At 36.7% G+C, this 25,667-nt stretch overlaps 1 protein-coding gene and 1 non-coding gene across 2 annotated transcripts in view; both read left to right on the top strand.

Moving 5' to 3' along the window:
* The window catches only part of Myoz2 (myozenin 2), a 33,426-nt gene extending 23,112 nt beyond the window's left edge, over window positions 1–10,314 (top strand). The window contains exons 5-6 of the mRNA XM_042697591.1: window positions 172–355; window positions 9,979–10,314. Of these exons, the coding sequence (XP_042553525.1) occupies window positions 172–355; window positions 9,979–10,213 (419 nt within the window). The 3' untranslated portion in view covers window positions 10,214–10,314. The remainder of the gene's footprint in view (window positions 1–171; window positions 356–9,978) is intronic.
* A 1,930-nt stretch (window positions 10,315–12,244) lies between these two features.
* On the top strand, window positions 12,245–12,349 carry LOC122123204. Its single transcript, XR_006150342.1, has one exon. It is a non-coding gene; the product is annotated as a small nucleolar RNA U13 (small nucleolar RNA).
* The last annotated feature ends 13,318 nt before the right edge of the window (window positions 12,350–25,667 follow it).

Below are 25,667 nucleotides of genomic sequence, written 5' to 3'. Positions count from 1 at the left end.
AATATCCAACACTTTCAGACTACTGTTGTGCGAAGGGTCATAAAAAAGGTTAATTACTCATCAATTTATCCCAGCATGGAAAATTGGACACATGGGACTGGTAGGTGGCATTTAGGAACTCTAGGACATTGTGTTTGTTGACAACAAACTGTTTGTGCTGTTTCTCCAAAGGATATTCTGGGCCCCTGAAGGAAATTCCCCCTGAAAGATTCAACACCACCGCTGTCCCTAAGTACTACCAGTCCCCCTGGGAACAGGCCATCAGTGATGACCCAGAGCTCTTGGAGGCTTTATACCCTAAACTTTTCAAGCCTGAGGGAAAGGCAGAACTACCCGATTACAGGAGCTTCAACAGGTAATTCAGTCATCTGAGGTGACACTGTTGGCATGTGATGCTAAGATGTTTCCTGCACATAGAGGACTGAATCTCCTGGTAGGAAAAAATGAACATTTGTCTTTTATTTTCAGAAAGTAGATTTTCAGAAAATTAAGAGCAGGGACTCAGTGGATCACACATGATTAAATACAAATGGTAACAATTGCTGAAAATGTATGTGCAAGAGCACACAATGCCTAAGGCTTTGTTTATTAAGGGCATGTTGTTACTGAACAATTATACAGGGTGATTCTATCTTCTGGATTCAATGTTTGCAAATGAGAGTATAAAATGTTATATATGTAATTTTTTAAATTCTAGTGTGGAACTAATTTCCTAAGAACTAGAAAAGCTTGCGTAAGTAAACTTTGTGTGTGTGAGTTCTAGATCTTGAACTCTGGCCATGGGCACTGCCCCTTGCTCAAGTCTACCCCTCTATCACTTGAATGGCAGCTCTACTTCCAGCTTTGGTACTTAATTGGAGATAAGTCTCACAGACTTTCCTGCCTCAGCTGGCTTCAGATGGGTGATCCTGAGATCTGATTCCTGAGTAACTGGGATTAAAGATGTGAGCCACTAGTGCCCAGATACAAACAATTTTTTTAAATGATTGAAAAGCTATCAAGAAAGTGTATTCTTGAAGGCCAAGATCTTGGAAAAAAGAGAACTCTAGAGATGGAAACCCAACATTTGGTACTTCTCCCCTCTAAGTACTGCTGGTCACTGGTAAAATCTAAGAGGGTGAGAAGCTGAGCAAAATTTTCAGCAGTTTCTAGCTTAGGAACTCAAAATAGGATTATAAGAACCTCTAAAATGGAGGTGCCTAGTGGCCATTCCATGACTTCAGCTGGAAACGTCTAGTGAAAATATTGCTTAAAAGTAAAAGTTAAATAAAAACATGGTAAGATTCATTTGTATTCCCATGTTATGATACATAATTATTACCTATTAATATAGCATAGGGAGCAGGATGCAGTCTGACTACATCCAGTGGTGATAAAATGGATGAATATTGGATCCTAAGTATATTCACAATCTCAAAATAGCTGAATACAACTTTGTATTCTTGTACTCTCTTGACTATAGTCAAATTTTATGCAACATTCAAACTTGTGGAACATGTAAGAAAAAGTAAACTTGGAGCAAAGAGATTTCCAGCTCTGCTTTACATTTTTCTCATTGGTATAATTAATTTTATGATTAGATATCTTTAAATATATACACAGTAGCTATTTTGTAGAATTTCTATGCGACCCTCCTACCCAACAGAATAGTTAGCTATTATTATGATTGTATTATGTGTTCAGTGCTAATAATAATTTTTAGGAACCTAAACATGCTTATTATTCACAACACAGATGACAAAGTGTAAAAGATGTTTAATCATACCTATTTCTACAGAATTACTCGTGGAATTATAGAGATGCAAGTATCTTTGAATAGGGTATTTGGATAGGTTATTTCATGGCAGAATTTTACTTTAGTACCTTTGAGTAGGACTTGAAACTATTTTCATAGATCTTAAAAATCTTACAAGAAGACTCTCACTTTGAATGCTAAAGGATTCCCTTTCATTTGTATGTAGGAGGCAATAAATTTCAAATAAACAGGATGTAGTCTCAGTGTTCCCAAAGAAAAGAAAAGAAAATCCTGCTTTCCAAACAGCAACTTTTCACTGGCTCTGTGCTAAAAGGTAGGAGACCAATGATGGGACAGAAGGAGAATTCTGATGTTTACGAGGGTAGAAAATGACCCACTAATTCATCCAGAGTGGAGAGAAAAAACCCACAGAACTGGCTAAGAAGAAGGAAAGCAGCTCACTAAATATAAAACCCCAACAGTGGATCTGAGTACAGAGGAACTTTCTTCTTTGAGTTAGATCAGAAAATAAATACATGAATAAAATTTATTTCTGGAATCAGATTCAGCTTGAATCTGGAAATGTTCTTCTTTGGCATCTTGGATCTAATGGGTGACTCTATTCCTTTGTTAAAAAAAAACCAATAATAGGTGTGCCACCTGTGAAGTTGCCTAGATCCCCTTGAAAAGAGACACACAGGTGGTTTAGTGTTATACTGTCCTTATCTTCACATTTCAAATTATTTTCAAATTTAAGTGACTATAATATTATTTTCCATTTTGAGGCCTGAACCCAGTGCCTTGGGTGTTTTTGGCAGTCTCTCTGCCATTGAGCACAATCCTAACCTCCAATTCTTACTAATTTTCTAATGAGGCGTGTTATTTTTCTGTTTTGTACTGATCCCTAAGACTTATAATGCTGGTCTTGGTCTAGAACTCTAAATTTAAGGAAGTGGGTTTTTGTTTTTGTTTTTTGTTGTTTCTGTTTTGCATAAGGCTTCTCTCCCCTCAGGCTATTCTTCTGTTACAGTAACTAATTTATGTCATATACCTCTCCCTGTCCCCTGCTCACTCTTTGCTAGTCAGCTCATTGGAGATTAAAATACAGTGCAGTCTTTTCCTTGGTATTCACATAGCAGAATATCTAGACAGACTGAATAATGAATGAATCAGCAAATGAACAATCTATTGTCATACAATAGCAAATATCTTAATGTGATAAAACATTCCCTTGCCTATCTTAAACATCTAAGAATAAGACATTTCCTTATGTACTGCGTCTAATTTGAGTCAGATGTTTATCATCATTAAATCAGAAAACAAAATGTGGAACACTGAATTAGATGGTCTTGTTATGAGTCTGACAGCAACCATATGAGATTGAGTGGTTGGATATGATATAAACACATAGTCCGTGTGGGCTGAGATTCTAAAATACACTTCTGAACCTAGGAAGTGGTTTGAGAGGTCTGGTGATCTAGTTCAGTAGTAGAGCATTTGCCTAGTAGGGTTAAGTTTGAAAAATTGTAAGAATTCTTTTGTGGGGTGTGCAAGCGACTAGCAAAGTAGAATTCCAGCAAGTCTGGATACCAAGGTTCAAATCATGGTTCCCTAAATTAATGGGTACATGACTTCGGGCAAGTCATTTAGCTTATCTCTGTCAAATGGGGTATGAATAAAATCAACTCAGAAAGGTTTCTGTGCAGATTTAATAAGATACTCATGTGAAGCCTTTGGTAGATCAAAGTATGGCTGCAAATCAACAGCATCTGTACCACCTGGAAACTCGCCAGAAATGCAGAATGCTAGGGGCTACCCAGGCTGACTAAATTAGCAACCACACTTTAAGAAGCTCCCGAAGTGGTATTGATACCAATAGCATGACAAGTACTTGAAGCAGTGTCTGGTGTATAGCATCCACATGATAACTATTAGCCCTCCCCCAGTACAATGCTTTCTGAAGGTTAATAATCCTAAAATACCTGAATGCTGTCTAATTTGGTAAAGGCTTTTTTTTTTTCCAATTGATCTCTTATTTCTAGAAAAGTGGGTTTCCTTCCTGGACAGAAGTCTGTGCTAACATGATTGCTGAAATAGTGATCAGGACAAGGTTGTTGGAACTACCTTACGATCTGTTCTCCAAATTCTCCCCAGCAAGTTAGGACACAAAGGATAAAGTCAACCATCTTGAGAAGAGGTACAATAGGACATGATGTATTATCTAGCTCTTCAGAGAGGGGAAAATATCATAGTCAAGAAAAATTGGCTTTAATAATATGGCATAGCATGTCTGTCACCACCATGGTTGAGGCCACTGTGCACAATTCCTCACTCACCAAAGATTTCTCTTTTCTTTCTTTCTTTTTTTGGTCAGGGACCAGATTTGACCTTGTACCTGACACTTTCACTCATTGGTTAGCACTCTATAACTGAGCCAGACCTCTACCAAACATTTTAATATCTTCTTTACTGCCTCCCTCTCTTGTAATTTTCCTGTTTTTGCTTTTTGGTGGCCTCACTACCCATGCAAATTATCCAACAAACTTTGCTCTTTCAAGTTACAACCTCTTTAAAGGATTATTTTCTCAACTACATCTCAGTCTTGGCTAATCTTAAAACTTATCCTTAATATTACCAAATCCTCAAGTCAAGCATTCTACTCTCTCACACACTTTATGTCTTTACAGTTCTTTTTTTTTTTTTTTTTTAACATTTTGAGTAATGCTTCATTCCTCTCAACAAAGCCACCTCTTTTTAAAAAGGTCATCATCCCCTTCAGAGGGATTTTCCTTACTTAGATTCTATTGCCCACCAATATTTCATTACATATACTCATGTCTTTCCTGCTTCTGTTATGCTCAGCTGCTAATGCTTCAGCTCTGGTCAATATTGTCTGTTTCTTCACAGGCTTAATGTGGGCCAAATGGAAAAGAAAGCTTCTTGACTGTCTCACCTTCAGTTGATAATCACAGATCCAACACTATCAGATAACCTTAGAACATGCTACAGCCATTTCTCTCCATCAGTCTCCTAAAGATAGGCTATACCTCCTCTTTCCCCGCATGGGCAAAATCCCACCCCACTCCACCACCAGCTGATGGCTGCAGGTGTTATTTCTGTGAGAGTGGAAGCAAATTGAAAGAGATCGAACTTGTTTTCCTGTTAACAAGGTTACCAACTGAGTGCTGATTCCATAAGCTCTTCACTTTCTTGTCAGAAATCTGATGAGTTACTCAACAGTTCCTAAAATCAGCCTTCACAAATGCGATTATTCCCAGCCCCTCTTGTCCACTCTCAGACTTAGCCTACAATTGCACCTACTCTTGTTCATCACTTTTTTTTTCTCTTTCTCCCTACTGGGTTCTTACTCTTAGTATAGAGACAAATTTAAATGTCTCTTAAATAAAAATCTTCCTTTTTCCTAAACTTCCTTACTGACTATCTAGTATTTCTATCCAATTTCTTGAAAACAAAAATATTTTCAAAGGAGTTAGGCTCCAATGGCTCATACCTGTAATCCTAGCTTACTCAGGAGGCTGAGATCTGAGGATTGAGGGTCAAAGCCAGCCTGGGCAGGAACATCGTTGAGACTCTTATCTCCAATAAACCACCAGAAAACCAGAAGTGATGCTGTGGCTTAGGTGGTAGAGTGCTCCCCTTGAGCTGAAGAGCTCAGGGACAGTGCCCAGGCCCAGAGTTCAAAACCCATGACCAACAGAAAAAAAAAAAAAAAAAAAAATATATATATATATATATATATATATATATATATATATATATATATTTCTTCCCTCCTCCAAAGGGGTATTTATCACTGTATATACTTCCTCATGTTTCATTATCTCTTGAACTCAGCTCAAACCATTCTAATATAAACAGATATTCCCATGTGTTCATGTTCCATAGTGAATTCAGTTATAAATTCATTCAGCTTCACAACAGAATATGTTATTATTTTCTTTCCTAAACACAGATTGTGTTCATTGCTTTTTAGAGCGCTAACTCTCCAGAGTCTCCATCTCCTCCTTCTTAGCTTCCACCGCTAGATCCTCCCTTTCCAAACGCTGAATGGTAGGACACTATTTTTTCTCTTTACTGTACACTCACTTATGCTGGGCTGTGACTTCCTGACATTCCATCCATTTGATGAGCATCTACTTGCTGGTAAAGCCAATGAGATATTCTGTGCTGAACCTTTCCTTAAGCCTCAGCCTTCCGCAGGACATAACCTAACATGTATGACTAACAACCATATGAAAATTAATGTCAGAAAGGAACCCAAACCAACTGCTATTACAGTCTATTTTTTGTCCGATTTCTTTTTTTTAATTTTTATTTTTTATTGTGAAAATACCGTACAGAGGAGTTACAATTACATGGGCAAGATAACGAGTTCATTTCCTATCAAGGATTGTAGCCTCCTCTTTGTTTCCCCTTCCCATCCCTTCCCATACTCCCCCACCTTCCCCCACCTGATCTCCCCTCCCCCCCAGTTGTAAAGTTCGTTTTTTGTCATAAGGACACATCTTAGTACACTCCATGTTGCTCAAGTAAGCAACAAAGAACTTTATTCCATTCTTCCCCTAGTATTGGATACCTTTAACCAAGTCCTGTGGGCCCCACCTTCAAAAAGCAATCAGTTACTTCTTAAATAACATCTCTAGCGTTAGAAACCACCTGATGGATCTCTTCCTTTGCTTAGTGTAAGTGTTTTAGACTGGGCTTTCTGCTTGTACTGTTTTCTTCCTCGAGGCTGTTTTCCACACAACAGCTGGAGAGAGATGATTTAAAAGGAGAATCAGATCACATCTACTTCCTGCTAAACATGCTATTACCACTTAACTGCAAACTTGCTATCAGGGCCTGAAGACTTAGAATTCTTGCCCCTGTGTCTCCAACCCCTGTGTCTCCAGCTTCCTCTTCTGCTCTCCTAAGGGTCACCTAGGGCCTGCCATACTGGCCTTCTTAATAAAACTCCATTTATAAAACTCCATTGTACCTTGGTGCCTTTTTCCTTTTTGTTCTGCTCGTCCACAATGCCTTCCTCGACTATCAGATAGTTCAGTGGTTCCATCTCATGCTTTGCTGAAATGATATTTTACAGACATTATATTTCAATAGTGCTCATTTCCCTGAACTAAAACTGCAGCAATGGTATGAGCATATGAACTTCCCAACTCCTCGCTCTCCTCTACATTTCCTCATTGCACTACTCAGTAAGTTATGCTATTGATTCATCTTCATGAGTTGCAGATACAAGTAGACAGCAGCAACGCTGTGCATCTTATTTAACACTATGATCTTGGCATCCACCACACGACCAGGCACCTGTAAGCCCTTATTGAACACCTGTTGTGAAAAATTAATATAGTTTACAGGATTGTGTTTGGCAGGTCGAGTCATTTCTCAGGTGAAAATGAGATGTCAAGCTAGCCAGACTTACTCAAGAATCTGACCTTTTATATAGTTGTGGTTTCTTTTTCTATTGCTCTATAATTTCTATCATTTTCTTTTAATACATATAGCATGTAGAAGGCAGAAATCCTACTTTTATTTATACACTGCACCATTTTTTTTGCTAGTCCTGAGGCTTGAACTCAGGGCCTGGGCACTGTCCCTGAGCTTCTATTGCTCAAGGCTAGCATTCTACCACTTGAGTCACAGCACTACTTCTAGCTTTTACTATTTATGTGGCACTGAGGAATCGAACCAAGGGCTTCATGCATGCTAGGCAAACACTCTACCCTAAGCCACTTCCCAGCCCTCCATTTTATTTTGTTTTTGTGGCAGTACTAGGGCTTGAACTCAGGGCCTAGGCATTATCCCTAAGCATTTTTGCTCAAGGCTAGTGATCTACCACTTGAACCACAACTGCACCTCTGCCTTTTTTTTTTTAAGTGCTTAATTACAGGGAAGAGTCTCACTGACTTTCTTGCTTGCACTGAGTTTGAACTGTAATCCTCAGACCTCAGCTTCCTGAGGCATGAACCTCTGATATTTGGCTACTCTACATCATTTTTTGTTTAGTTAAATGCACACATTAACAATCTGTCTAAATTATTATATACAAGAACAAAATCATGACTTCTGACTATGACCTTTTATACACGAGAGAATAAAATCTCTAACTACTTATTCCACTCATGTACTCTGCCACCAGGTAATACTGGCTAATTTGTACTTTTCTGAGGTATAAATAGTTAAACCAGATAGGCCTTCTTTCTTGGCAGTATCTAGCTTTGTTTATATAGTGCCAGTATTGTGGCTGGAACTCAAGGCTTCAGGCTCCTGCTTGGCCCTAGTGGGCTTTGAATCTTTATCCTCAGATCTCAGGTTCCTCCATAGCTAGAATGATAGATATGAACCACTGACTCCCAACCCGTGATCACATTTTAAAGTGTTTTTATTGTCACTGCCAGTACTTTTTCACAGTATGACTTGAGTTAATTAGTTATCCATCAGTTAGCTGGAGCACATTCAAGTCATTCTCTTAGGAAGAGAATACCAATCTAAACCATACCTACTTTCTTTTAACCTTGGTACATGAAGAATTACACAAAGCCTTTTTCCTCTTTAACAGTTGACATTTTCCTACTCCCTTTAAGAATTCAATGTTTTGAAAAAGATTATAACAACTCAATTTTTCCATCCCTCCTCTCACTCCCAATATGGGTAATTAAAATTCTATCAAAAATGCGCAGGTAGTATTTTTTTCCCTAATTACTATTGACAAGAATTTGTTGACTCATTTTGCTCTATAATCTCTACTTCAACTCAAGAAAGTTGTCTTCGATCATGTCTTTGGCTCCTCATTATGATCCTCATGTTTTGTTTTTTCCCCCTCTGGAAGCTTGAATATCCTCCATATGGATTCATTTATAATATTTATTGTGTTGTTTGCTTCCTTCCTTAGAGAACCCTTTCACATAATTTAGCATGTTTTTTCTATGGAAAAGACAAAAATTATACTGTCTCTCAAAAGATAGCAAGTTCTTTTTTATTCTTTTTATCTGAGAATGCCAAAAACAGAGGGGTTACAGTTACATAAGTCGGGCAAAGAGTACCTTTCATTTTGGATGTCATCCCTTCCCTCCCAGTTTTTCTCTCTCATTCCACTCACAAGTATGTAGTTCATTTTCAACATGGTATGAGCAAGTACCATTGCTGCATGTTTACTCTTTGTCCCTCCATTCCTGTGCCTCCTCTTACACTCCCAAGAACATACAGATGAACAAACAAGACAATAAGAAAACAAAAGCAGCAAAAAGCAATAACGTCTTGTTTCCATTTCCTACAGTTTATTTCGATAAATATTATTTTGTATGATCAGATACACTTAGGCATTGCAAGCTCTTTGAGAATAAAGGCCATTTTTTTGCGGGGGGGGTCCGGTCATGGAGCCTGAACTCTGGGCGCTGTCCCTCAGCTCTTCAGCTCAAGGCTAGCGCTCTACCACTTGAGCCACAGCGCCATTTCCGGCTTTCTTCTTTTTGCTTATGTGGTGCTGAGGAATTGAACACAGGGCTTCAGGCATGCAAGGCAAGCACGCTACCACTGAGCCACCTTCCCAGCACCTAAAGGCCATTTTTTTATTTCTACTTATTTGATCTAGGAAAATAATATTCATAATTAGTATTTGTTTTCATTAGATGGACTAAGATTATCTGGTAATGTAAGAACATGAACTTACTAGAAAAAATGATGACAAAAATGAAAAAAAATGAAACAAGAAACCTAGAGTTCAGTACATAAAGACAATAATCAAAGTTCACATGTTTATATATGTGAAAGGAAAAAAGGATCATAAATCTAACACATTTATAAACTAATTTAATTGCTACAGGAATTAAGCTACAAAGTATAGTCTGGTGGGGAGATAGAACCAAAAGATCACACACTTGTAGGAAAGGCAGGAGGAAATATCTTAAATAGGAAAAACATGGTTAGCAAAGGCATAGAAGTAAGAAATTTTTGTGATGAGCTTAGTGTACAGGAGAGAGATATTTTAACCCAAAAGTAAGATTATAAAACAACTTTTAAATAGTGTGCTATAAAATACCTGGTTTAGCTTAAAGGCATTGTCTTTCAATGGAAAGGCTTGGATTCAGAGCTCAAATACTGAAAAACATATATTTAGAATGCCAAATAGCTTGCCTACAGAACTGTGAACTAAGTTTTTTCCCCTGTTTTCTGGAAAATGATTTTGAATATTGTTATTACTTTTTTCTCTTCATTTCCCACAGAGTTGCTACCCCATTTGGAGGTTTTGAAAAAGCATCCAAAATGGTCAAATTCAAAGTTCCAGATTTTGAGCTACTACTGCTAACAGATCCCAGGTTCATGGCCTTTGCAAATCCTCTTTCTGGAAGACGGTCCTTTAATAGGACTCCGAAAGGGTGGGTATCTGAGAATATTCCCATTGTGATAACCTCGGAGCCTGCAGAGGAAGCCGCCATGCCAGAATCAGAAGACCTCTGAGAAGGAAGCTGTACACTACACAGAAACCTTTCAATAGAAAAGTTCCTTTTTCACTATCCTGCTTATTGACAGCCACTTACATTCTTCATTAGTAGTGATTATTCAATAGCAATAAAAGAAGTTTCCTTTTTCTGGCATTTGACTTCGATCTCAGTTGAAATACTAAGGAAAATTAAAGTATTAGTTTTAAAACTTATGACTTATTTGTATTCATCTGTAATTTTATTTTCACCTGGTTTAAACAGTCTAGCCTATTTGATGTGCAAATTCAGAGGGATGGAATTTTCATCTTTGGTTCATTTTAATGTTATTCCAGACTAAGTTCTAAAAAAAAAATAGAATGTAGAATCAAAGCACAACATAAACTATATAGACTTTTGAGTTTTATTTAATGGAAAAAGCTATAGAGGATGATGAATAATGTATTGATGGAGATAAGAGTTGGCTGCTTCCTCTCTGGTGGCCAGGACAAAACAGTATGTCTGAATGACATCTTTTCTTTCCTCACAGGCAATTCTGGACAACATTCTAATTCCAGTGCACTATTATATTCAATTAGTATTAAGTCAAGAAAATTATGAGAGAATGACGTAAGGGACCATACACTACTGTAGTTTTAATGATCAGTGTGTCTCAGAATTCAAGTTCTAAAAATCTAATGCAATGCATTTTAGAAAAGAAAAAGTACAAAACAGATGGAATATATATATATATATATATATAAAACAAGGAGCATGAATTTGAATTGGGAGCTTTCATTTGCTGAATATTTCTGCCAAAATCCTTAAATACTAGGAAGTCATATGTGATAGAACATAACCCAAAAACAAAGAACAAAAGGACCTGAAACAAAAGCAATATAGACTATTATGACTTCTCTCCCGCCCCCACCCTGAAGTTATATAATTCATTTCCAACACAGTGTCTAGTTGGTGTCACTGTTAAATTGCTTCACACTTTGTTCCACTGTTTCTGTGCTTCTCTTTTCCCTCCACAAATCAGATAAACATTACAAAATAAAACATACAGAAGTAAAAAACAGGTACAGAAGGGAATAAACTAAAGAAAAAAGGAAAGAAGAAATGAAAAGAAAAAAAGAACCACAAATAGTATAATAAAAAACCTCTTACTTCCAATTTTTGGGGTTCATTTCAATAAGCATTATTTCATATGATTTTATGCATATAGCTATTGAGCCCTTGTGATCCTCTCCTAAGAATATCCTCTTTGTTTTTCACTGTTTAGACTTCTGTTTATCATGTGCAGGTGTAATTATTTGTCTTTTACTACCCAGGGTTTACCTGGAGGTTTATAGGCATATTTTGATGTTTAATTGGAGATAAAAATCTCACAGACCTTCTTGCCCAGGCTGGCTTTGAACATCATTCAGATCTCAGCCTCCTAAGTAGGTAGGATTATAGTCATTAGGTACCAGCACCCAACAAGCATCACTATTTCTGTTGTTTTGGTAGCATGGGAACTAGTGATTATTTTAATCATCTTCAGGATTTGTTAGAGAAAAATCTTAACGTTACAAAAATGTGCCTTCTAGGAAGTAACAAATATATACATATATATATATACATATATATATACATATATATATATACATACATATATATATATATACATATATATATACACACACACACACACACACATATACATACACAACATATTGTATATATTTATACACACACATATATATATACATATATTGTTACCATCCTTGAACTGTACTTATGAGGATCCTATCATATCATATTTTGTTCAGTTTAATCTTTAAAATTTAACTATAAGCCCCTTGCTGGTAGCTCACACCCGTAACCCTCGCTACTCAGGAGGATGAGATCTGAGGATCAGGGTTCAACGTCTGGGTAGGAAAATCTATGAAGCTCTTATCTCCAATAAACTACCCCCCAAAAGCTGGAAGTGGAGCTGTGGCTCAAGTAGTAGAGTGCTAGCTTTGAGCAAAAGAACACCAGGCCCTGAGCTCAAGCCTCAGGACTAGTAAGAAATATAAAACAAATGATTATTTTCTAGTTCATAAGCATGATGATAGGGTCCTCATGTGCTTGCATGACATGTGCCTCCCTAAAAACCTTGTTATGATGTGGGCACATTACTTGTCTGATGTGCAAAGGGAAAGAATGTACAGTAATTATATTCTGTTATCTATTTTGCTGATTTAGCCTGTGTTAGCATTAGAGATGAGTTAATGCTTTTAATAAAATTGACATTTTAATTACAACTCATTTCAAGCTTCAAATCATAGTTAAATCATCTGATCAGTGTTACCACTGAAAGGACAACAATTAAATGTGGTAGCTGTAGGTCAGTATGTTCCAATAAAAGAGCATATAGAATGAGAAAATCTAAAGTGTTTTTTTTAAAGGATTAAGCATAAAATAATGAAACAACACTCTGTTTACTATCTTATTTCTTCCTTTCCTGGAAATGTCCTAATTCAGGCTCAGCTGACTTTTAGAAATGCCAGACTTTCACTCTGGTTGCTACAGAATTGAAAAGGAATTTTGAAAGGGTTTTCCACTGACCTGAAAACCAGCAGAAGTTTACAAAATAGAAGAAATATGATTATTTCTTTTGAAGAACAGAAAGATTGCGGTAGTTTATCCATGTTCACTTTTATTCATGACATGGGAAAATAGGAAGACTTTTTTTAAAAAGCAAATGAATGAAAATAATATTTGTTGATATATTTTTAAATGTCAAGCTTTACACTCATTGTTTCATAAAAGCCTATTTATATATAGGAAATATATTTATATACACATATATATACAGTATTTTCACAATAAAAAACAAATATATACGAACAAGTATATATAGTATTTATACTACATATCTTGTATATAGTATGTAATATATAAATATACAATACATAATACATGTTTATATTATAATTATAATAATGTATGTCTTCCATAATTATCTTGCTAGGGAGGTATTAAAATAATCTAAACTTCATATTACAAAACTGAGGCTCATAGAACTAATGTGACTTGAAATAAGCCTTGCTTCAAAACATACTCTAAATTATAACTCACAGTGATAACTTCTCTTTCAGAAGTAACAGCCTTAAGCTATTACATTTGGACACATAATTGCATTTCATTACATTCAGTTAAATACTATCATTTTATCACATTTAGACAAATAATAAATTTAGATGATAATTTTACTTTGATCAAATACATTATTTTTAAAATAGCCATTATTTTATTTATTTATTTATTTTGGGTCCGGTCATGGGGCCTGAATTCTGGGCCTGGGCACAGTCCCTCAGCTCTTCAGCTCAAGGCTAGCACTCTACCACTTGAGCCACAGGGTCACTTCCGGCTTTTTTCTTTTTGCTTATGTGGTGCTGAGGAATTGAACCCAGGGCCTCATGCATGCAAGGCAAGCGCTCTACCACTGAGCCACCTTCCCAGCCCTAGTCATTATTTTAATACCAGTCAAGTATAGCTGTAAATGAATAATTTCAGTATTGAAAGACATATAGACATAATTATAGAGTTGTTCAGCCTGTGTTAAAGTTGAACTAAGTAAAATAAACAACATGCATATATTTAATTTTGATGGAGAAATAAAAAAATTATATCCCATCTAAAGCCATTAATTTCTGCTTGCTATGGTGTACAATCTGCTTATCTATGTAATATTCCTTTTCATTCTTCTGCAAAAGGGAAAAAAGAAAAAAGGCAAGGAACATTTGAGGGATAAAATTATGCATAATACAAACCTAAAGGAATAATCTAGTATAATATCATGCTAAAATCATTCCTTCAAAACTATTCCTTCAAATGAAAATGCTTATATGCTTTCTCAATTTCTAGTATACTGTTCAAAAGGTATCTGAGTTATGAAATGATACTTAGTTTTATTTTAGACAAGTTGATCTTCTCTCACGGTAGGATGGATAATCAGCCAGCCAACTGTCCTTTAGATAACAATAACTATAGCTGAATTGAGAAATGGTCAATCCAAAGACTATCACTGGCTCTTTTTTTTGGCCATCTTTAACTCAGGGCCTGGGTGCTGTTCCTGAGAGCACTTCTACTCAAGACTAGTTATACTGCTTTGAGCCACAGAGCTACTTCCAGTTTTCTGGAGGTTAATTAGAGATAAGAATCTCACAGGCTTTCCTGTCTAGGCTGGTTTTGAACCATAATCCTCAGATCTCAGCCTCCTGAGTAGCTAGGACTTCAGGCATGAACCACCAGTGTCTGGCTATACTTGGCTTTTAATTCTCTTCTTCCTTAGCTCATTTCTTTTTCTCTCTTTTAAATATTTTTTATTTTAAAGATACTGTACAGAGGGGTCACAGTTACATGAGCAAGGTAATGAGTCCATTTCCAATTTTTGTTTTTCCCCTACCATCTCTTTCCTCCCCACCTCCCCAGCTCCTTAACTCATTTCTTAAAAGTATTTTCCATGTTGCAAATCATTTGAAAGGACCTGTCAATTCAAAGAATCAATTACTGCTTATTACAAAATCAATCCAAATAATACACAATAACTTTTAGTCAAAATGACCAATACACTACATCAATTTAAAATTTTACATCTTCTAAATAGAGTCATTTATAAATGTTTTAGTAACTTGGAAATGGAAGGGGCAAATTATTTTTGCAGATTCCAATATGGAGCATAATGTCCAGTTGTGAGTGTGAAAAGAACATCTTGAACTTTTCAACTCTGGGCACAGCTGTGCCAGCATACTTGTTAATTCTGGAATTTCCTCACTCTGCTGCCTATGCAAGATAAAACTTAGATGACATCATAAGTTTTTCAGCCACAACTGCTTTTTATTAAGCTTAGGAAAGCAATTCTTTGAATACTCCTTTTCTTATATAAAAAAAAAGTACTTCCATTCACTCTGATCTGTAGAAAGAAGAGCATTTATTCACTTATTATGAAAAGGGGAGAAGCACCAGGCTTGCCAAAAGAACAAGCAAGGGAATCTATTCAAAACTAACTGATCAAAGCGCTTTGTAAAAGTTTAAAAGATTTTTTTAATTACCAAGCTTTAAAATATTAAATGAACAGAACAACAATAACAACAAAAAGAAGTAAAGCCATGCAAGACTTTCAAACCCTTAAAAGAAAATGTTAGTTTTGAAGTCTTATTTCAGAGGAAGATACAATCTTACCTTGGGCTTCTAATGTGATTCTAACAGAAAGATTTGGTACCTATGGAAAGAGATTTTTCTTTTTTTTTGTGGGGGGGGGGGGGGTCCGGTCGTGGGGCCTGAACTCTGGGCCTGGGCGCTATCCCTCAGCTCTTCAGCTCAAGGCTAGCACTCTACCACTTGAGCCACCGCACCACTTCCGGCTTTATTCTTTTTGCTTATGTGGTGCTGAGGAATCAAACCAGGGCCTCATGCATGCAAGGCAAGTGCTCTACCACTGAGCCACCTTCCCAGCCCTAGAAAGAGAAATTTTTTTAAAGGCTCTTTTAAGATTTTGTATGTCAGATCCAAATAAGAACGTGTTTATTAATCTGAACAGTGCAGTATTTTGAAACACATTCAATACTAACTTAGGGAATGGAGATGTTTCAGGAAATAGGATCATGAAAAGTTAGAAGGAAATAAAAAAGATAAATTCAATGTCATTCACTTCTTTAAAACTGCTGACTGAAGAATTTGCATAGAAACTGCAATTCACTAGAGAAATAAATATAAAAGAAGAACTGGGAGAAATTAAAGCTGGAATGAAGCTGGATGAGAGGAAATACAACCTCAGCTATCCAAAGGCTAATTGTCTCATTTTACGGTTTATGAAGCCTTTTTCCTCCCTGGGGACCAATTTTTTCCACATATTTGCAATGATTTGTGTAATGTGGATTGTAATACAAATATATATTCCCATTACATTTGCTTTATCTCTATCTCAAATAATATGTAAAAGCAGTTGTAAGTAAAAGTGTCAGCTCTGGAGTGAGAAATTTACAAGTCAAGCCAATCCATTATATTTTCTTAAAGCAATTTAATTTTGCTTTGTAAATCAGACAGCAACATGGCTCAAATGGCATTTCCTCATTTCCTGACCATTCTTATTTAAGAGAACACAGCACATTTCTAATCTAGTATTGTGATTGTGCTTTTACTTTTGCTTTACACCATGTATTACTCCACTACTTATGTCAGGCCGGGTGCTCTGAGAAGAAGCAGATGCAAAGATAGAACTAAATGAGCAAGAGAAATAGAAAGTCCAGAAAACCTGGGAGAGGAGTCCTCAAGTGGAAGTGCATAGATGTATTCTAGATACTCCTGCTAGCTCAGGGAGACTTAGCAAGTCTGTTGACTTGCTAAAACAAACAAAGCCACCTGTGTTGGAGGGAGTTTGGATTGGTCAGCAAAAATCTGATTCAGTATCACTGTGTAGGTCAGCCATTGGCTGGAAGCCCATTCTAGTTTTGGTACCTATTTAGAACATAAAGCAATGTGTATATAAATCATATTTGTTTCAGAAATATATTCCTTACTTCTAGTATATAGAAAGAGATGCAAACATGGTATCCATCAGTTTTATCTCAATGTCAGAAAATCTGTTTAAAACTTTGAAGTATCAAAATCTTTGGCACTATATTAAAATACATATTAAAATTATTGTGACAAAGAAATATGATCTTGTTTTATGATACACATATGTATGTTTGTGTAAGTTCTGGTTAATGATTGTATTAGTATATTTGCCTGTGCTATACTCTGATACTAAAGTGTTCTCTTGTTAGCCTGCAACAGGATGTAACTATTTCAGGTGGAGTATAATAAACAAATAAGCTATTATCTTGCTTGAGACAATACCACAGTACTAAGATAATAAGCATAATGAAACTTTTTTTGGTTTAAGTAAATAATTACTTGCTCACAATCACAGAACTTAGGAATTAGATATATCTGAAAATATTCTAGATCAATCTCCTCATGTTCAGAAAGGAAATGAGATCAAAGAAGCTAAGCTGAAACAGATATTACATATTTATTTTATTTTATTTTTGCCAGTCCTGGAGCTTGAACTCAGGGCCTGAGCATTTTGCTCTACCACTTGAGCCACAGCACCACTTCTAGCTTTTTCTGCTTATGTGGTTCTGAGTAATTGAACCCAGGGCTTCATGCATGCTAGGCAAGCACTCTACCACTAGGCCACATTCTCAGCCCCTGAAACAGATGTTATAAATCTAAAATTAGGACACAAGCATCAACCTGTTTAATTACTCCTTCTATTATCTTCCTATCTCAGTAGTGAACACATCCTCCACAGGATACAATCCACACAGCTACTGCTGGCATGTTATAAACGACTTAGTGTTGTTATTTATTTTGGTCCCACAAAATGATGAGACAAAGGACAAAGGATGTGAACCAATGCAACAGTGATACTCACAAGACACTATGTTGGAAATGAACTTTGCAACTTGGGAGAAGTTAGTGGAGGGAAATAGGAGAAAATGAGAGAGGGAGTAATGCTGTTCAAAAAGAAATGTAGTCATTACCTTATTTATGTAACTGTAACCCTTCTGTACACTACCTTTAGAATAAAATTAAAAAATATATACATGATGGGGCTGGGAAGTTGGCTCAGTGGTAGCGCGCTTGCCTTGCATGCCTGAGGCCCTGGGTTCGATTCCTCAGCACCATATAAGCAAAAAGAAAAAAGCCGGAAGTGGCGCTATGGCTCAAGTGGTAGAGCGCTAGCCTTGAGCTGAAGAGCTGAGGGACAGCGCCCAGGCCCAGAGTTCAGGTCCCACAACCGGACCCAAAAAAAAAATATATATATATACATGACTTAGTGTTCATGTAGACTGACAGAGATACCGTTATATAACTGGAATGTCATAACAAGAGCCGTAACTAAGAAAGATGCAACTGTGGACAAGAGAGTAATGTTAGTAAAATGGAGAGCCAGAGAGTAAAGTCCTTTTCTTTACAGTGTAGTAAATTTCAATTTAATCATTTTTTTAAAAGACCATAATGTCACAAGCACAATCTATATTGATTCTTTGGCTCCATTTGATAACTGATTATATTGAGTATTGTTTGACAAATAATCAGTTTTTGTTATTTGTTGTATAGTCAATATTTCATGTAATGAGATTCTTTTTTGCCTTTAAATCATTGTGGTCTGAAGTTAATGAATCTGGGATATGTGGTTCTTAGCACATTATAATCACACGAAGATATAAGACTACTGTGGTTGGAGACAGGTTGAGTATGTACATCTGGCGGTTATTGTGCTGGAGTTATGATCCTCAATTTATTTTTTAGATAAGTTTTTTGTTGTGAAAATACTGTACAGAGAGTTTACAATTACATGAGCAAGGTAATGATCCTCAATTTAGTAGTGTTCGAGTGATGTGACTCAAGAGGTAGAGCCAAAGGGGAGGTGATCAGGCCCTTGGGAGAGGCTCATTGAAAAGGGATGAATACCTTTCTCCTTGGATGCCAGTTAGCTTCTGAGAGCGCAGATGATTACCAAAAAAAAGCAACTTCACTCTTGAGTCCCACCTGCTTCCTGTCTCAGCATGTGATATTTCACAAAACTGGTCTCACCCTTGTGATGTCATCTCCCATGATGTCCTTTGCCAGAGACTGAATAGATGGGACCACATGACTTCTGACTTTCAAAACTTAGCAAAACTGTGAACTAAGATCATTTCTTCCTTTATGGAGTTCTCAGCATCAAGCATTCTGTTATAGAAATAGAAAATGGATTAATACACAAGCCATAACGAGTACTATTTTCTGACTAGATGGCAGTAAATTTCCATTATGTATTAAAGAGAAAACATTGTTTTTAATCAATAAAAACCTGTACTATGTCTTTAAATTATACTTGTTCTTTGAAAGAGTCTAAGACTCTTTCCAAATAACCAGCAAAATGTTCGAAGTGTGGCTCAAGTAGTAGCACATGAGCTGTGGATCCAAAAGTGAAGACAGATCATGAGATCCTGAATTCAAGCCCTGCTACGCGCGCACACACACACACACACACACACACACACACACACACACGTATTACTTCATGAAAATTTGAATTGTTTTAAATATGATTATGTGCATTGGATTGCAGTATAAAGTATTTTTATTCTAGCTCGCAGTTTACAGGTTTAAAAGCTACTGTTCTATTGGGTGCTGCTAGCTGCTTGAAATTTAAATGTCAGCGCTGTTTTATGTACTGAAATGGCTTCCACCACATTAAAACTACTCTAATTTCAGAGTTATTCACAATCAAAAGACTCTAACCTAGCACATAAAAATAATTAAAACATTGGTAAAACAAAAGTTGTTAGGGCTGGGAAGGTGGCTCAGAGGTAGAGTGCTCACCTTGAGCTGAAGGGCTGAGGAACAGGGCCCAGGCCCTGAGTTCAGGCCCCACAACTAACCCTCCCCCAAAAAAGTTGTTGAAAGCAATTTAATCAGAAACTCAGATTTTAAATATATACAAGACTTTATAAACAACCAATAGTATATTACTTGCCAAGAGTTAGTACATGCTTTCCAAGTTTAGTTTTACAGATAAAGGAGATGAGAGGTTCAAGAACACAAACCTTTAGGGATTAGGAATAATTCAGTAAACTTCAGCCTTCATAGATATTTAAATTCTTTAAATTATTTCTATTACTAAATATTTTCCAACAATTTTACTCCTTTACTAAAACTCGAGTATTTACTTTTTTTTCCTGACTATGAAGTAAATTTCAAGAAGGAAGTTAAACTTTAAAACATTAATGTTCCAAATATTTTTGTCATCTTGACAAGGAAATTTGCTCTCTAGGGCAACTTCCTTTGGATTTCACTATTGTATTTCTTAAAGAACTACTTTAATAACAAGTCAGTCCAAGATAGAGTGTGTACATGTGTGTGTGTGCGAGAAAGAGAGTGAGAGAGAGAGAGAGAGAGAGACAGACAGACAGACAGACAGACAGACAGACAAACAAGACAGACAGACAGGCAGACAGAAACAGCAAAAAGACAAATAAAAAGACAGTGAAAGAGGCTTTATTTGGTATGTTGCAAAAGGGATAAGAAGTAAGTTGGTAAATTTCCAAACACCATGGCATTTTTTAAAAAAATAAAAGACTACCATTTAGTAAAAGAAACTATTTACTTGTGAAATAGTCGACCTCTGCCTTATATTATTCTTGTCTTTTTTTTAAAAGGGTACAAAAGTACCAAGTGTGTGTTTACCACCAGTATTTGAAAACAGAAGTTTTGCTATACTTTAAGAAACAAGCAAATCATATTTTATAAAACTTCAGAATATTTCAGGGAAATTGTTCAGTCAGGCAAAGTCTAAATGTTTAGGAGTTGGATTTCAGTTCTGATTCTACCAGATAATTTTATTTCCCTGAGATTATGTTTTCTTATCTCTATAAGTGAAGGATTAAAAAAAACCCCTAATCTCTGAACTTCTTTTTGTTTCTAAGATTCTAAGTAATCTTATATGTAAAATATTATTATAACCTTGTTTTATAAAAGATAAATGGTTCTTTCTAGTGAATAGCCTTAACAATGAAATGCTTCTCAGATTTTTGACCTTTACTTCTAGACTTATTAATATAATACATACTTTCTCTACTTGTTTCTGCTAATTCTACTTTATTGCCATCGTTGTAACCAAATAGCAAACTTATGTGCTATAGTCTTTTAGTTAGATTTCATTTTAGGAATATTGAATGTCTTCTATTTGATGGACAATGTGGTAGGTATATTAAGAATACTTAAATGTCTCTTGCACTTCTTCTTGGATTCCATGATATTAAACACTTGTATCATATTTTAAAAACATCTAAATCAGCTGGGCTCCAGTGGCTCATGCCTGTAATCGTAACTATTCAGGAGGCTGAGATCTGAGGATCTTGGTTCAAAGCCAGTCCGGGCAGGAAAGTCCCTTGAGACTCTTACCTCCAATAAACCACTAGAAAACCAGAAATAACACTGTGGCTCAGGGGTAGAGTGCTGGCCTTGATCTGAAGAGTGCAGGGACAGTGCCAAGGTCCAGAGTTCAAGCCCCATGACTGACAAAAACAAACAAAACAAACACTAACATCTAAATGTTAAATCTTTTAGGATCATTGAGAAAGTTAAATAATCTGCATTTTATCTCCTGACACATAATTAGGCATCAAATAACTAGGAAAAAAAGATCCATCTACTCATCTATGGCTAAAGAAAAAAACTTACAGGAGTAAACTAATATGTCCACAGTTACATGGTTGCTTTTGTTTTTAGTCTATCTTGGAGCTTGAACTCAACGCCTGGATGCTGTCCCTGAGCTTCTGTGCTCAAGGCTGGTACTCTACCAATGAGCCACAGCTCCACTTATGTTTTTTTTTAAGGTGGTTACTTGGAGATAAGAGTCTCACAGACTTTCCTGCCCAGGCTGGCTTCCAACTGCAATCCTCCGATCTCAGCCTCTTGAGTAGGTAGGATTACAGACATGAGCAACCAGCATTTGACACACAGCTACTTTTTGAGAGCAATCAACACTGAACAATTTTTTAATCATACCACACTGCTTTGCGGTAAGGGCAATTCTACTATCTGTTTATTCTTTCTCTCAGATTGACAAAAACCATGTAAAAATATGTGCACAGAGGCAAGTAGCCTACTAACCGTGTGAATAGCAATCCAGTTAAGGGTTAACTAGGACATTTAAAAAAAAACTGAGGAAACTGAGGCTCAGAGAAGTTAATAACTGATCCAGATCATAGAAATAATAAATGGTAACCTTAACATTTGAACCCAGGCTAGTGAGGTTAACACAGGCAACAGCTGGCACTGACTATCAGGAATCCAGTCTTCCTTAATTGTTTCCTCCATGACACAGTTGAAGACAAAGAACCTATCAGGAATTTTGGCAATACAAAAATCTAGGAAGAATAGTGAATCTCATGAGATATGGAATGAAACTTCAAAACCTAATGGAATATTTAAAAGGAATGAAGGGGTTGCTTATATTTGGAGGCAACATAACTATGTGGGGTCCAATACAACCCACACAAAGATAATGGTATTAAGCTCTGGGAAACTTGCTGCCTTATCAATTTGTAAATTTAAAAATAAAACATAAGTATACTGAATATAACTTATACTGGTTACTAAAAATGACACAGTCCCCAAATATTTTTAAATAGTATTATTTGAACTATACTGATTTAAAACAAACCACCATTTGTCTGAAGCAGGAGAGGAAATGCGTTCTCCAAACAATAATCAGGCCAATTGCAAGACTGTGGTTTTATTTTTGGGTATCAAATTGTTTTCAAAGTTGACAACCGAAGTACATCATGAATTCAGTCACGGGGTGGCATATGAAACTTGTTACAGTGTCAGTGTTTGCCAGGGACATGATGATAAGGACACTGTCAATAATACAGATAAGACATCCCCTACTCCCCTACAGGAAGGAGCCTCCTTCCATGAAGGCCACTTGAGGGAAATCATTTCCAATGCTAACAGAAAAATGTTCTCCTGGTACTGATCATTTAAATTCCTTATTTACTTTGGGTTTTAGATGTGAGTCAAACTAAAGTTTAAGCCACAGATTCATGCATAATTTCTGAGTCCTTCTTCTCATTCACATCCTCTTCCCTCTTCTGTTCATTTTACTTATTTTAATTTCCTATCACTGTTTCTTTTTTTTTCTTATTTACATTTAGCCACTATTTCATATTATATACTAGAATTTACTTTATGCATTTTGTAGAGATAAAATATTGTAAATGAGTGAATTAATCAGTTTAATATTTACTAGGTCTTTGAAAATTATTGAGAAATCAGGTGATTTTTAGCTTGAAAATACAAATGGTATTTTAGTGGTAACTTATAGAAAAGTGAAGTTAGATTTCTCTTGCTACAAATGACAGAATTAAGAACAGTGGGTGAAATATACTGAATGGTGGATTTCAACTTTTTGTTGTTGTTGTTGATTATGGGTTTGAACTCAGGGCCTGGGCCCTGAGCTATTTTGCTCCAGGTTATCACTTTACCACTATAAGCCATTTTCAGTTCTCTGGTGATTAACTGGAGATAGAAATCTCACAAATTTTCCTACCAGGGCTGGCTTTGAACCCCAGTTCTCAGATCTTAGCTTCCTGAGTAGATTATAGGAATGAGCTACCAGCACCCAGTGGATTTCAACTAATTTTGATGAACATTTCTTAACAAATAAGTCTTAAAAAAGGAAACAATTGCCCCAGCAGGTCATATTTGAACTGAGAGCAGAAGAGGATGGTGGGATGATCCAGGTAGGAGTGTATGAGAGGCAAACCCAAATGACATCTAAACACTTCTGCATCTGTGAGATTAAAAAGCACATTGCAGTTAGATAAACAATATACAGGTCCTTATAGCATCACATATCACATTACCATTGATGACATAGTATTGGTAATCATAACAGCACTAATAGCCACAATAACATAATGTAGGGCTGTACAGTTGCTTTTATCTGAAGCATTATAAAAAGATATCACATGTAAGTATTATTTTTCATTCCCATTTTACAGATAAGAAAACTAGAATGTTTCAAAAATGAAATAACATATAAAAGGTATGAAGCCTTCTAAACCAACATTATGTCAGCTAAATTAAGGCCACAAGTTAAACCACTAGCTGGTTTACTGGAAATATTCATCCTGATAGAATAGAGGTTTAGCTAGATTAGAATACAAAGCCAGGGGCTGGGAAGGTGTCTCAGTGGTAGAGCGCTTGCCTTGCATGCATGAGGCCCTGGGTTCGATTCCTCAGCAACACATAAGCAGAAAAAAAAAAAGGCCGGAAGTGGCACACAAATGTAGAATACAGAGCCAATGAAGTTTCAGCCAAGAAAGAGCTGGATAAGATGTCCTGGGTGTTGAATTTGACCTTCTTATGTTTAACAAGATGTCATGATGCAGAGCTTTGAGGAGTCCAGTGAACACTGAACTTCTGAATTCTGTATGAGAAGATGGAAGACTATCAAGGCCTCTTGCCTTCTCACTTGCATTTCTGCTTTAGTTCTTTTCAACCGGCTATCCATCACAGGTGGGAAGGCATACTGCTACAGCAGCTTTGGCCTCACATCTATAATGCTTTGTAATCAGATGGGGGGAAACCACCCAGCTCTTTCTTGCAAGTTCTTGTACCAAAACAGCTGGAAAGGATGTTGACTCATCTGCACATCAATCACCACTCCCAGAAAAAAGGTGATATACCCCACTCATGACCATGCCTGCTCTGTGGTTAAATGATATGGATTTGCTACTAGAAGCAGGAAAAGACAAAGCAATGTATGTCTACAACAATTTTTTCTCAGTTGAAAGAACTGAAATACATATTCATTAGACAATTCTATGTATATCTTTGAAATAATTGGGGCTTTAACTCAGGGCTTGGATGCTGTCCTTTAGCTTTTTTTTTTTGTCAGTAGTAGGGCTTGAACCCTGGGCCTGGGCACTGTCCCAGAGCTCTTAGCTCAAGGCAAGCACTCTACCACTTGAGCCACAGGGCCACTTCCGGTTTTCTGGTGTTCAACTGGAGATAAGAGTCTCATGGATTTTTCTGCCAGGGATGGCTTCGAACTGTGTTCTTCAAATCTCAGCCTCCTGAGTAGGTAGGATTACAAGCGTGAGCCACCAGTTCTGGCCTCTTTTATCTGTTTTGATCAAGGATGATACTGCACTTACACTACAATTCTACTTCCTTTTTTTTTTTTGATGGTTATTGGAGATGAGTTTCATGGACTTCCCCATTACATCTCAGCCTCCAGAGTTTAGGATTACAGGCTTGAGCCACAGGCACCTCCCTAGCCTGTGGTTGGGTGACTTGATCAAAAGATGTTATAATTTAATCACATTTTAGGCATTACTTTTCATTCTTTCTCTTTTAAAATTTTTATTTTTTTATTTTTTATTTTTATTTTTTGGGTCCGGTCATGGGGTCTGAACTCTGGGCCTGGGCACTGTCCCTCAGCTCTTCAGCTCAAGGCTAGCGCTCTACCACTTGAGCCACAGCACCACTTCCGGCTTTTTTCTTTTTGCTTATGTGGTGCTGAGGAATCGAACCCAGGGCCTCAGGCATGCAAGGCAAGCGCTCTACCACTGAGCCACCTTCCCAGCCCCCAAATTTTTATTTGTTTATTTATTGTACCTGTCTTGCTTGAACACAGTGTCTGGGAGCTGTTCCTGAGCATTTTTGCTCAAGTTAATTGGAGATAATAGTCTCATGGCCTTTTCTGCCTAAGTTGGCTTCAAACTACAATTCTCAGATCTCAGCCTCCTTAGTAGCTAGGGTTACAGGCATGAACCACCAGTGTCCAGTCTCCTTCTTTCTTTCCTGCTCAATTTTTATCACCTCATAACTCTCCTGGTTTATACTGTGAGGAACTGGAAGCCCAGCATGGAAGAGTATTCTCAGAGAATATTTGGGGCCTTATGGTGCAC

This window comes from Dipodomys spectabilis, unplaced genomic scaffold, assembly GCF_019054845.1.
Source record: "Dipodomys spectabilis isolate Male_0828 unplaced genomic scaffold, ASM1905484v1 ptg000225l, whole genome shotgun sequence".
NCBI classification, from domain to species: Eukaryota; Metazoa; Chordata; class Mammalia; order Rodentia; family Heteromyidae; genus Dipodomys; species Dipodomys spectabilis.
Note: the sequence above shows the minus strand (reverse complement) of the source record. Positions and strands in the feature narration are given on the sequence as shown.